This window comes from Humulus lupulus, chromosome 6 (genome assembly GCF_963169125.1).
Source record: "Humulus lupulus chromosome 6, drHumLupu1.1, whole genome shotgun sequence".
Lineage (NCBI taxonomy): Eukaryota > Viridiplantae > Streptophyta > Magnoliopsida > Rosales > Cannabaceae > Humulus > Humulus lupulus.
The window spans coordinates 116,453,781-116,467,019 of NC_084798.1; the positions used below are offsets into that span (position 1 = coordinate 116,453,781).

Here is a 13,239-nt window from a genome sequence, read left to right on the forward strand (position 1 = left end):
AACATGATTCATTAATCGCATGAAAGTGCTAGGTGCATTAGTTAATCCAAAAGGCATGACTAACCACTCATACAATCCATGTTTAGTTTTAAATGCAGTTTTCCACTCATCCCCTTCTTTCATTCGTATTTGATGATACCCACTCTTAAAATCAATCTAGGAAAACACACAAGAACCATGTAACTCATCTAACATATCATCTAAACGAGGGATGGGATGTTGATATTTTATCGTTATGTTGTTGATGGCTCGACAGTCAACACACATCCTCCATGTTCCATCCTTCTTAGGAACGAGAATCACTGGAACAGCACAAGGGCTCATGCTTTCTCTCACATGCCCTTTCTCCATCAATTCTTCAACTTTCCTTTGTAGTTCCTTAGTTTTGTCAGGATTACTTCTGTATGCTGGTCGGTTTGGGATTGAAGCACCTGGAACAAAATCAATTTGATGTTCTATCCCTCGAATAGGTGGTAAACCATGTGGTACCTCCTCGGGAAACACATCCTCGAACTCATGCAAAATAGAAACAACAACACTAGGCAGCGAAGAATCAAGTTGGTTAGTGTTTAAAAGAGCCTCCTTGAACATGAGTAAAATCATTGGTTGTTTTGTAAGCAATGCTCGCTTAACCTCACTTTTTTTTGCATAAAAATTATTTTTTTTTCTCTCTAATTTTCCCTCATTGATCGAACTCTTCTCTTTCTTTTCTCTCTCACTTGATTCGACCTTTTTTTCTCTTTGTCTCTCTTTTTTCTCACTCTCATTCATCTTTTCACTCTCCTTCTTTTGCTCACTCAATTTTTTTTTATCACTCAATTTTTGCAGCCTCACTTGGTCTTCATATACTTGCTTTGGCGTCAATGGAGCTAGAGTGATTGTTCGTTGACGGAACGTGAATGAGTACTTGTTGGTGAAGCCATCATGCTGGACTCGCCGATCAAATTGCCAAGGCCTTCCTAGAAGGAGGTGTCCAGCTTGCATTGGAACCACATCGCACAATACCTCATCCTCATATTTGCCAATTCGAAATGATACTAGAACTTGTTTTGTAACCCTCACTTCACCACTATCATTCAACCACTGCAACTTGTATGGGTGAGGATGTTTAAGCGTTGGGAGCCCCAGCTTCTCAACCATGGAAGAACTAGCAACGTTAGTACAACTACCTCCATCAATAATCACACTACATACCTTGCCTTTCACATGACAACGAGTGTGAAAGATGTTCTCCCGCTGCACCTCTTCTTCCTCTTCTTTTGCTTGCAAATTTAAGGCCCGTCGTGTGACTAGTGCAAGCATCTCACCAGATTCTGCTCCAAACTCCTCACCAACCATAGAAGCGTCCTCCAATGGTGGCATGTCATCAAGATCATCTTCCTCTTCGGAATCTATCTCCCCATTATCCCGAATTACCATAACTTGCTTGTTTGGACATTGGCTAGCTATGTGTCCTCGCCCCTGACATTTGAAACACTTTATCTCACTAGAACGGGATGAAGTAGGGGCTGTTTTACCTTGAGGGGTCGTGGCTGTTGTGGCTAGTTTTGGTGTAAAGGATGAAGTAGGTTGGTCTTCTTTCTTTGGATAGTTTGACCTCCAAGGTGTTGTACTTGGATTGTGTGGGCTCGGTCGTGGCTTTGAACTTGTACTACCCTTCTTGAGCTGTCTCTCAACTTTGATTGCCATATGCACCAAATCTTCCAATTCCACATAATGGTGTAGCTCAATTGGATTGGCAATCTCTCAGTTCAACCCATTCAAAAATCTTGCCATTGTTGCCTCCCGATCCTCTTCCACATTGGCTCTAATCATAGCCATCTCCATCTCCTTGTAATACTCATCAACACTCTTGTAACCTTGACGAAGACCTTGCAACTTAAGGTATAGATCTCGATAATAATGAGATGGTACAAACCGTCGCCTCATCACCCTCTTCATAGCCTCCCAAGTGTCAATGGCACGATCTCCATTTCGCCTCCTGTTGATGCACAACTGATCCCACCAAGCAATAGCATAATCAGTAAATTCAATGGCAGCTAGTTTTACCTTCTTCATGTCAGAGTAGTTGTGACAATCGAAAACCAACTCCATCTTCTTCTCCCACTCAAGGTATGCTTCAAGATCACTCTTCCCCTGAAATGCTGGAATTCTCATCTTGATATTTCCTAAATAATTATCTACCTGGTTCCTAGCTTCTCTATCCCGACCATACCTCCTATGGTTACCCGCCGACATCCTATCAAACACTTCATCAGAAACTACCCCTTCCAAAATCCCCTTCATTCTCATCCTCCCTTTGGTACACCCTATTCCTCCGTGGCCTCCGTTGTGTTCCCTCTTCTACCCTATCCAACCTCTCATGTATTTGTTCACACTCCTCTCAAGTCCACTCGTGTTTCACTCAACTTTGATGGCTTTTACCCTCAAATAAGCTCACACCTCTGCCTTTTTCCACTCGTATTCTTCTTTAAGCCCTTTAAAAACTAATCAAACGGTAATATGGAGGTTCAAGCACAAATCCTACCAAACAAACCAAACGAACACCGATGAAAAATTCGCGAAAACTGATGATTTTTGGAACACTTGTGTGGGGTTTTGGCAAAAAGGCCTCTAGACCATAGGGAACAAGAATAGAACAAAAAAATTTAAGAGAGGTTTCCAGACTCTTTTTTTTTTTTTTATCTCTCAAATTTGATAAACCAGATACTCAATTTTTGAACAGAAAAATTTTGAACACCAAAGAACCAACCCGAAAACCAAGCAAACTGTGGTACTATAACAGATTCAAGAACACTCCCAATAATAGAAAACCAATATTCCCAAAAACCAATATGTGATTCAACCAATAAGATCAAAACCAAAATAATTTGTGGCACTATAACAGTCTCGGATTTCACAACAAATAAAGGAACCAATTCACACAAGGAAACCATTGAAACAAGATTTGTGGCTCGAATTTTACAACAAATAAGGGAAACTTTGGAAACAAAGAAATAATTGAAACAAGGAAACAATTGAAATAAGGAAATCAACAAGCTCTAGAATAGTTTCAGATTTCACAACAAATAAGGGAAACAAGGAAATTAACAAGCTCTAGAATAGAAAAACACGACTAGATGAACACGAATTGAATATAGGAACACGAATTGATTTTTTTTTATTTTTTTTATTTTTTTTTCAGAAACCCTAATATAAGAACACGAATTGAATAGAAAAAACAAATGAAAAAGGATAGGCCAAACCGGATGATCCTAATCTCTGATACCAACTAATACGAACCACACCAACGATTGTGGTGAAACCTGACACCAAATATGGCAGCCACCAAGAACACACGAAATTGGAATGAAGAACCGCAACCCAATGCTTAGCCAAGCACGAACCTTGGTATGAGGAAGACGCCACAAACGGGGATGGGAATCCGTTTGATAAGTCAGGTTGAATGCCACAAGGAACCCCTTGATAAGTTCTAATAGTTTCTTCAAGAACTCAAGAAGAAAAACTCACAAATTTCATTTCATCATAATCTGATTTTCCCAAACGTTTACAAGGCCTAATATAGCCGAAAATTACATCAAAGACAAGCCCCTTTGTCTTCCTAATGAAAAACCGAAAATTACATCAAGACAAGCCCCTTTGTCATCCTAATGAAAACCGAAAATTACATCAAAGACAAGCCCTTTGTCTTCCTAATGAAAACCGAAAATTACAAAAAAAAAAGACTATTGGACTCACACAAGTCAAGTGTTTGACTTTTCACAAAATAAACAAAGACTAAATAAAAAACGTGATTAAAATAAAAAATACAAGATGACAAAATGTAACAAGACTCATCAAGTTCCTAAACTAAGTCTACTTTGATGAGTAGGACAAGTCTTTGTTCTCCTTCAGTGTTGACCACGGTCTCCTCTTGTTTTAGGACTCTGTGGACTAGGCTGTTAAGTTCTTCTTTGAATCTCTTGGCTCGTGCCCTCGTCACCGGACCAACTGGAACTTGACTTGGATCTTTAGTCTTGGTGTCCTCATCAACATATATGGAATTTGCTCCTTACTTAACTGAAAGCAGATTAGTTGTTCCTTTTAGTGTTGATTCAGAGCTTGAACATAGAACGCTCAATTTCTGTTAGAGAACATAAATTTCATTCTATAATCAAATTTATAGAGTAATGTTCATTAAAGGATCAATGGAACTAATTGATAAGGACATAATTAGAGAGGTTAACGGACATTAGGACCTAACTTTAATTATGAATAATTATGAACAACTAACAGAGGGTTATAACTCATGCAATGACTAAATCAATGGACGACATTATAGTTATAGCTTCTAATTATATAAGACTATAGTTTTGAGGGATCAACTATGAATTTCTAGTGGAATAATTTATAGTTAATATATTACTTAATGGAACTAAGAGTTAGTGAAATTAATTAAATTATTGGAGGTTAGAAGTACGGGTCCATACTATCCGCGTACTAGCTCGTTAACACAAAGGTAGGATTTTGGTATTAAAAGGAAATAATTAAAAATAATAAAGTATTAATATTTATCTCACAAATTAATATTATTTGTGAAATAACATTTAAAATATTATTTATGAAATAATATTTAATAGCCAATAAAATTATATTGTTAGTTTTGTAAAATTAATATTTATTGAAAATTAATTTAATCATATTTAATTTTGTGGTATAATTGTATACTACATAAAATAATATGAGAAAGGCCCAAAAAATAGCATTTTATAGAGATAAAATACCACAAGGCTCAAAGCCCTATAGTTGGCGCCAACCACAGTCCAAATGGACTTTGATCCACGCATAGGCCCAATGAGATTAGGGCTAGGTCTTCTTTTGATTGTTGTATTAATAGAACATAACATCATGAAAATGAGACATCAGATGCATTTCGCCGAAAGAGAAAAATAGAGAACTTTGTTCTCTCTAAATTGTGAGAAGAACATTCTCTCATGTGTTGGGATTCAAAAGTGTGTTCTTGTGTACCCGACCAAATAGCATACACATCCAACTATCTCCTTCTCTCTGTGCGAGCCATAGTATGGAAGATGGTGGGTTAGGAGGCTAAGACACTATTTGATCTACACATGCTCTACATCTACGAAAATGTATTTGTAATTTTTTATTTTATTCATATCCATGTCGCATGAGAAAGATCTCATTCTAGTTATGGTTCCTAGACTAATTCAATCCCATGATTTAATAATTGTTATTATTTCATTTAAATATTATCTCATGCTACTGCTGTACTATCAATCACATGATAAAAAACAAACACTAATGAATCTTGTATGTTTTTGGTGACGTCTTTACATGCCTTTAGCGATCTCAATAGTCATTATTAAGACTATTTTTTCTTGATTTAAAGGTGTAGGATGATCTTTCTATGATTCTTGGGAGAACACTTCTTCGGGGCTTTTGAGAAAATCACCACATCTTTAAAGTGTTCTATGGTTCTTTAACCTCTTGACTTAAATTTTTTGTCACTAGGATGTCATAGGCTTGATGACACTTTAATTTTTGAGGATTTAGGCTTCAAATCCCTTATGGCTTGCTAAATAAGTAGATGGCCATTTGGAACACTCACTTGAATACTTCTTGTGAAGAACATCTTAGCTTAAAAGGGAGCCTTTTGATTCACTTGGGTATTTTGAGTTTTGACCTTTTTTCCTTCTTTTTCCAATGTTTGTTTTGTAGGCAAACTATCTATTCACCTCATCCTCATATTTGCCAATGGATAACGCCACCAACACTTTCCTTGTCACCTTTATTTCGCAACAATCATTCAGCCACTGAAGCTGGTAAGGGTGAGGATGTTTCAAAGTTGTTAAGGCCAATTTCTCCACCAAATAAGTGCTGGCTACATTTGTACAACTCCCTCCATCGATAATGACACTGCAAACTTTGTTATTTACAAAGCACCGAGTATGAAATAAGTTCTCCCGTTGGTTACTTTCTTCCTCCTTAATCTGCACATTGAGAACTCGTCTTGCTACCAATAAATCTCCAACCACAGCATTTCGCTCATCATCAGCATCCTCCAAAGGTGGCATAGCATCATCATCTACTTCTTCCTCATTCTCTGACTCAAGCTCTCCTTGGGCATTAATCACCATCACCCTTTTGTTTACACACTGGCTAGCTATGTGTCCCCGCCCCTGACATTTAAAACACTTAATATCACGTGTTTTAGAAGTAGAAGAACCGGTGTTACCTAAAGTAGTGGCGGTCGTTGGCTTGGCATTCGAGGGTTCAAATTTTGGATTATTGTGTAGCTGCTCGTCCCTTTTTGGAGCTGTCTTCCATAGGCTGGTGGTAGCCATAGGTTGTCCCCTCCTAGCCAATCCCTTCCGTTTGAGTTGTTCCTCCACCTTTATGGCTTGATGCACCATATCCGTCAGCTCAACATAGTGCTGCAACTCAACTATATCTGCAATCTCTCGATTTAAACCGTGCAAAAACCTAGCCATGGTGGCTTCCCTGTCCTCTTCTACTTTAGCCCGGATCATAGCTACCTCCATCTCCTTGTAATACTCATCCACACTCTTGGAACCTTGATTTAACCTCTGCAACTTTTGATACAATCCCCTATAATAGTGGCTGGGTACAAAACGCTTCCTCATAAGAATTTTCATCTCCTCCTAACTGTCTACGGGTGGCTCTCTATTCCTCCTCCTATTAATCAGTAATTGATCCCACCAAACAATGGCATAATCGGTGAATTCAATTGCTGCCAACTTAACCTTCTTTATCTCCAAGTAGTTGTGACAATCAAACACCATCTCTATTTTAGTTTCCCACTCTAAATAAGCTTCAGGATCATTTTTACCTTGAAAAGATGGGATTTTAATCTTTATGTTTCCTAAATCATTATCCCTCCTAGGCCTACCCATCCTATCTTCTCTATTCCCATACCCACACTCAAACCTGCCCCGGTTCAAATATGGCTCATCAAACTCCTCTGACTCGGCCTCTTCCTCAACATTCCGGCACGGAACACGCCCACCTTGTTGCCTATCTTGTTGTTGTTCCCTAGGAGTTCCTACTTCTACCTTGTCCAACCTCTCATGAATGGGTTCTAATTCAGCCCTCATCATGCACCTCATCTCCCCTAACAACGCTTGCATTTGGAGGTTCGGACCTGCGGGTTGTCGAAAATCTCCGGTTGTGTCTTCTTCTTGATTATTGGACATGTTTAACATCTACAAAAAAAAGTTAGAATCCTCACAAACACTCCCTCACGTGTTTCACTCAACAATTGATACACTTGCACTCGTGTTTTCACTCTAAACGGCTTTTACCCTCTTATGGCCTCACATACTCTTGCCTTTTTCCACTCTTTTGTGTCTTCTTTAGTTCTTAATCGAACTTCAAGAAACTAATCCAAAATAATCTAGCAACCATTCAAAAAGGAGAAGCAACCAAACTCATCAACAAATCAAGAAGGGAAAAAGGACTCATCAAAAGATCAAAGATCAAGAACTTGAATACGGTGAGAAACAATATTGAAAGGAATAAATTTTTCTTAATGGAATCGTGTACTTTTTTTTCTTTTTTTCGCTGTTGTTCTTTTTTTTTCATTTTTTTTTCAACTATAGTAGGGAATTGGAAAACGAAAATAAAAGATAGTCAAACTTGATACGAACCACACCAACGATTGTAGTGAAACCCGACACCAAATATGGCAGCCACCAAGAACACACGATATGGGAATGAAGAACCGCGACCCAATGCTTAGCCAAGCACGAACCTTGGTATGGGGAAGACGCCACAAACGGGGATGGGAATCCGTTTGATAAGTCAGGTTGAACGCCACAAGGAACCCCTTGATAAGTTCTAATAGTTTCTTCAAGAACTCAAGAAGAAAAACTCACAAATTTCATTTCATCACAATCTGATTTTTCCAAATGTTTTCAAGGCCTTAGATAGCCGAAAATTACATCAAGACAGCCCTTTGTCTTCCTAAAAACCGAAAATTAAAGACAACCTTTTGTCTTCCTAATGAAAACCGAAAAATAAAGACAAGCCTTTTGTCTTCCTAATGAAAACCGAAAAAAATAAAGACAAGGTCTTCCTAATGAAAACCGAAAAATAAAGAAAAAGGACTCTTGGACTCACACAAGTCAAGTGTTTGACTTTTCACAAAAATAAACAAAGACTAAATAAAAAATACAAGATGACAAAATACAATAAGACTCATCAAGCTCCTAAACTAAGTCTACTTTGATGAGTAGGACAAGTCTTTGTTCTCCTTCAGTGTTGACCACGGTCTCCTCTTGTTTTAGGACTCTGTGGACTAGGCTGATAAGTTCTTCTTTGAATCTCTTGGCTCGTGCCCTCGTCACCGGACCAACTGGAACTTGACTTGAATCTTTAGTCTTGGTGTCCTCATCATTCCCCCCCTCTTGAGAAGGATTTGACCTCAAATCGTCACCTGCATCAAAAGGACTCAAATCAGAAACATTAAAAGTAGCACTAACAGTATACTCACCAGGTAAATCGAGTCGGTAGGCATTGTCATTGATCCTTTCAAGTACTTGAAATGGGCCATCTCCTCGAGGTAACAATTTGGAACGTCTTTGTGCTGGGAATCGCTCTTTCCTCATGTGTACCCATACCCAATCACCGGGGTCAAAAACCTGCTTGTGACGACCCTTGTTAGCATCAAGTTGGTTAGTGTTTAAAAGAGCCTCCTTAACCTCACTTTTTTTTGCATAAAAATTATTTTGTTTTCTCTGTAATTTTCCCTCATTGATCGAACTCTTCTCTTTCTTTTCTATCTCACTTGATTCGACCCTTTTCTCTCTTTGTCTCTCTTTTTTCTCACTCTCATTCATCTTTTCACTCTCCTTCTTTTGCTCACTCAATTTTTTTTTATCACTCAATTTTTGCAACCTCACTTGGTCTTCATATACTTGCTTTGGCGTCAATGGAGCTAGAGTGATTGTTCGTTGACGGAACGTGAATGAGTACTTGTTGGTGAAGCCATCCTGCTGGACTCGGCGATCAAATAGCCAAGGCCTTCCTAGAAGGAGGTGTCCAGCTTGCATGGGAACCACATCACACAATACCTCATCCTCATACTTGCCAATTCGAAATGATACCAACACCTGTTTTGTAACCCTCACTTCACCACTATCATTCAACCACTGTAACTTGTATGGAAAAGGATGTCTAAGCGTTGAAAGCCCCAGCTTCTCAACCATGGAAGAACTAGCAACGTTAGTACAACTACCTCCATCAATAATCACACTACATACCTTGCCTTTCACATGACAACGAGTGTGAAAGATGTTCTCTCACTGCACCTCTTCTTCCTCTTCTTTTGCTTGTAAGTTTAAGGCTCGTCTTGTGACAAGTGCAAGCATTTCACCAGATTCTGGCCCATACTCTTCATCATCGATAGAAGCATCTTCCAATGGTGGCATGTCAGCAAGATCATCTTCATCTTCAGAATCGAGCTCGCCACTTTCTCGAATCACCATAACTCTCTTGTTTGGACATTGGCTAGCTATGTGTCCTTGCCCCTGACATTTGAAACACTTTATCTCACTAGAACGGGACGAAGTAGGGGCTGTTATACCTTGAGGGATCGTGGCTGTGGTGGCTGGTTTTGGTGTAAAGGATGAAGTAGGTTGGTCTTCTTTCTTTGGATAGTTCGTCCTCCAAGGTGTTGTACTTGTATTGTGTGGGCTCGGTCTTGGCCTTGAACTTGTACTACCCTTCTTGAGCTGCCTCTCAACTTTGATTGCCATATGCACCAAATCCTCCAATTCCACATAATGGTGTAGCTCAATCGGATTAGCAATCTCTCGGTTCAACCCATTCAAAAACCTTGCCATTGTCGCCTCCCGATCCTCTTCCACATTGGCTCTAATCATAGCCATCTCCATCTCTTTGTAATACTCATCAACACTCTTGGAACCTTGACAAAGACCCTGCAACTTAAGGTATAGATCTCGATAATAATGAGATGGTACAAACCGTCACCTCATCACCCTCTTCATAGCCTCCCAAGTGTCAATGGCACGATCTCCATTTCGCCTCCTGTTGATGCACAATTGATCCCACCAAACAATAGCATAATCAGTAAATTCAATGACAGCTAGTTTTACCTTCTTGATGTCAGAGTAGTTGTGACAATCGAAAACCAACTCCATCTTCTTCTCCCACTCAAGGTATGCTTCAGGATCACTCTTCCCCTGAGATGCTGGAATTCTCATCTTGATATTTCCTAAATAATTATCTACCTGGTTCCTAGCTTCTCTATCCCGACCATACCTCCTATGGTTACCCGCCGACATCCTATCAAACTCTTCATCAGAAACTACCCCTTCCAAATCCCCTTCATTCTCATCCTCCCTTTGGTACACCCTATTCCTCCGTGGCCTCCGTTGTGTTCCCTCTTCTACCCTATCCAACCTCTCATGTATTTTTTCACACTCCTCCCTCATCATCCTTCGCATCTCCCCAATTAATGCTTGCATTTGTAGATTCGGAAACTCAGGTGGCGGAATATCATTGCTTGCATTTTTCTCTGGATTTTGTGCCATGATGGAAATCTGCAAAATAAGGTTAGAATAATATGGAGAAAAGACCTCACCACACTCCCTCACGTGTTTTGCTCGAATAATATTTTCACTCAAATCCCCTCGTGTTTCACTCAATTTCTATGGCTTTTACCCTCAAATAGGCTCACACCTCTGCCTTTTCCCACTCGTATTCTTCTTTAAGTTCTTTCAAAACTATTCACACAATATCATGGAGGATTCAAGTAGCAAATCAAACCAGAACAAACCAAACGAACATAGAAAAACTGATGAAAAATGACGAAAAAATGATGATTTTTGGATCACTTGTGTGGGGTTTTGGCCAAAAGGCCTCTAGACCATAAGGAACAAGTTTAGAACAAAAATTTTTAAGAGGGATTTTTTTTTTTAGTTCGAATCCCCTTGACTCTTCCTTTTTTTTTTTGATAAACCAGATACTCAATTTCTGAAGAGAAAAAAAAAATTTTGAACACCAAAGAACCAACCCGAAAACCAAGCAAACTGTGGTACTATAACAGATTCAAGAACAAACCAATTTGTGATTCAAGAACACTCCCAATAACAGAAAACCAATATTCCCAAAAAACCAATCTGTGATTCAACCAATAAGATCAAAACCAAAATAATTTGTGGCACTATAACAGTCGCGGATTTCACAATAAATAAAGGAACCAATTGACACAAGGAAACAATTGAAACAAGATTTGTGGCTCGAATTTTACAACAAATAAGGGAAACTTTGGAAACAAAGAAATAATTGAAACAAGGGAACAATTGAAATAAGGAAATCAACAAGCTCTAGAATAGTTTCAGATTTCACAACAAATAAGGGAAACAAGGAAACAATTGAAACAAGGAAATTAACAAGCTCTAGAATAGAAAAAAAACACGACTAAATGAACACGAATTGATTTTTTTTTTTTTCAGAAATCCTAATATAAGAACACGAATTGAATAGAAAAAAAAAACACAAAGGAAAGGATAGGCCAAACCGGATGATCCTAAGCTCTGATACCAACTGATACGAACCACACCAACGATTGTAGTGAAACCCGACACCAAATATGGCAGCCACCAAGAACACACGATATGGGAATGAAGAACCGCGACCCAATGCTTAGCCAAGCACGAACCTTGGTATGAGAAAGACTCCACAAACGGGGATGGGAATCCGTTTGATAAGTCAGGCTGAACGCCACAAGGAACCCCTTGATAAGTTCTAATAGTTTCTTCAAGAACTCAAGAAGAAAAACTCACAAATTTCATTTCATCACAATCTGATTTTTCCAAATGTTTTCAAGGCCTTATATAGCCGAAAATTACATCAAGACAAGCCCCTTTGTCTTCCTAAAAACCGAAAATTAAAGACAACCTTTTGTCTTCCTAATGAAAACCGAAAAATAAAGACAAGCCTTTTGTCTTCCTAATGAAAACCGAAAAATAAAGAAAAAGGACTCTTGTACTCACACAAGTCAAGTGTTTGACTTTTCACAAAAATAAACAAAGACTAAATAAAAAATACAAGATGACAAAATACAATAAGACTCATCAAGCTCCTAAACTAAGTCTACTTTGATGAGTAGGACAAGTCTTTGTTCTCCTTCAGTGTTGACCATGATCTCCTCTTGTTTTAGGACTCTGTGGACTAGGCTGATAAGTTCTTCTTTGAATCTCTTGGCTCGTGCCCTCGTCACTGGACCAACTGGAACTTGACTTGAATCTTTAGTCTTGGTGTCCTCATCAAAACTTGCCTTAGAACCAAAGCTTTGATACCAAATGATATGAACCTCACCAACACTTGTGATGAAACTCGATAACAATGATGGTTTGGAACCCCAAGATCGTGTAGACAAGATTTGTTGAGCCATGACCCATCACCTAATTAGATGAAAACCAAGACTACCAAGGATAGAAAACGCCACACCAAGGAACCTAAGAATATCTCAAGGATCAAGGTGATAAGTTTGGTTGTTTGAACGCCACAAGATTAACTTGATAAGTTCAAGAGTTCTTTCAAGAACGAAGAGGAACACACCTCACAATAATAATATTATTTCTCAAAACATAATGTCTTACAATGTTCATAAAACCCCTATATATACTTGGAACAATCCTCCAAGAATAGGAAAAGTCATAATTCAGCCTTAAAATAATCATAAACATAAAAATAATAACTCCCCACGTTTTTAGGCATTTTGGACTTCAAAAGGCTGCCAAAAATAACTTAAATGACTAAATTTAATGCATTAACTTAACCAGCCAAGGCCATTGGCATTCCCCTATTTAATATCCTTGAAACTCATCAAATTCATGCCCTTTAATGACTAAACCATGCTGATTACGTTTTTGGATGTTAATTAGCCTCTTCACTTGCTTTGATGACATGGACTAAGCCTTGATTATTATTTGAGTTCATATTGGTCTTTTTAGAATCAGCCCAATTCTCTTGGATTAGCCCATTTAGTGCTTCCTTGAAACGCTTGGCTCTAAGTCTTGTAATTGGGCCACTAGGAAGTGACAAAGGGTCTAGTGTAAATCAAGCTCCATTCCCACATGTATGATCAGCATGTCCATCTCCTTTGTTTGCATCAGACTAGGTAGCGATCAACAACATCAAGTAACGTGGCCTCACCTTAGGGAAATCAACAACTACTGGCACCGCTACGCA

General features: G+C 38.7%; 1 protein-coding gene across 1 annotated transcript; it reads right to left on the minus strand.

The window, feature by feature from the left end:
• Window positions 1-5,723: 5,723 nt before the first annotated feature.
• Window positions 5,724-6,656, minus strand: LOC133785403 (uncharacterized). Its single transcript, XM_062224644.1, has one exon. The coding sequence runs from the start codon at window positions 6,654-6,656 to the stop codon at window positions 5,724-5,726; it is 933 nt and encodes a 310-aa protein (XP_062080628.1).
• Window positions 6,657-13,239: the final 6,583 nt, after the last annotated feature.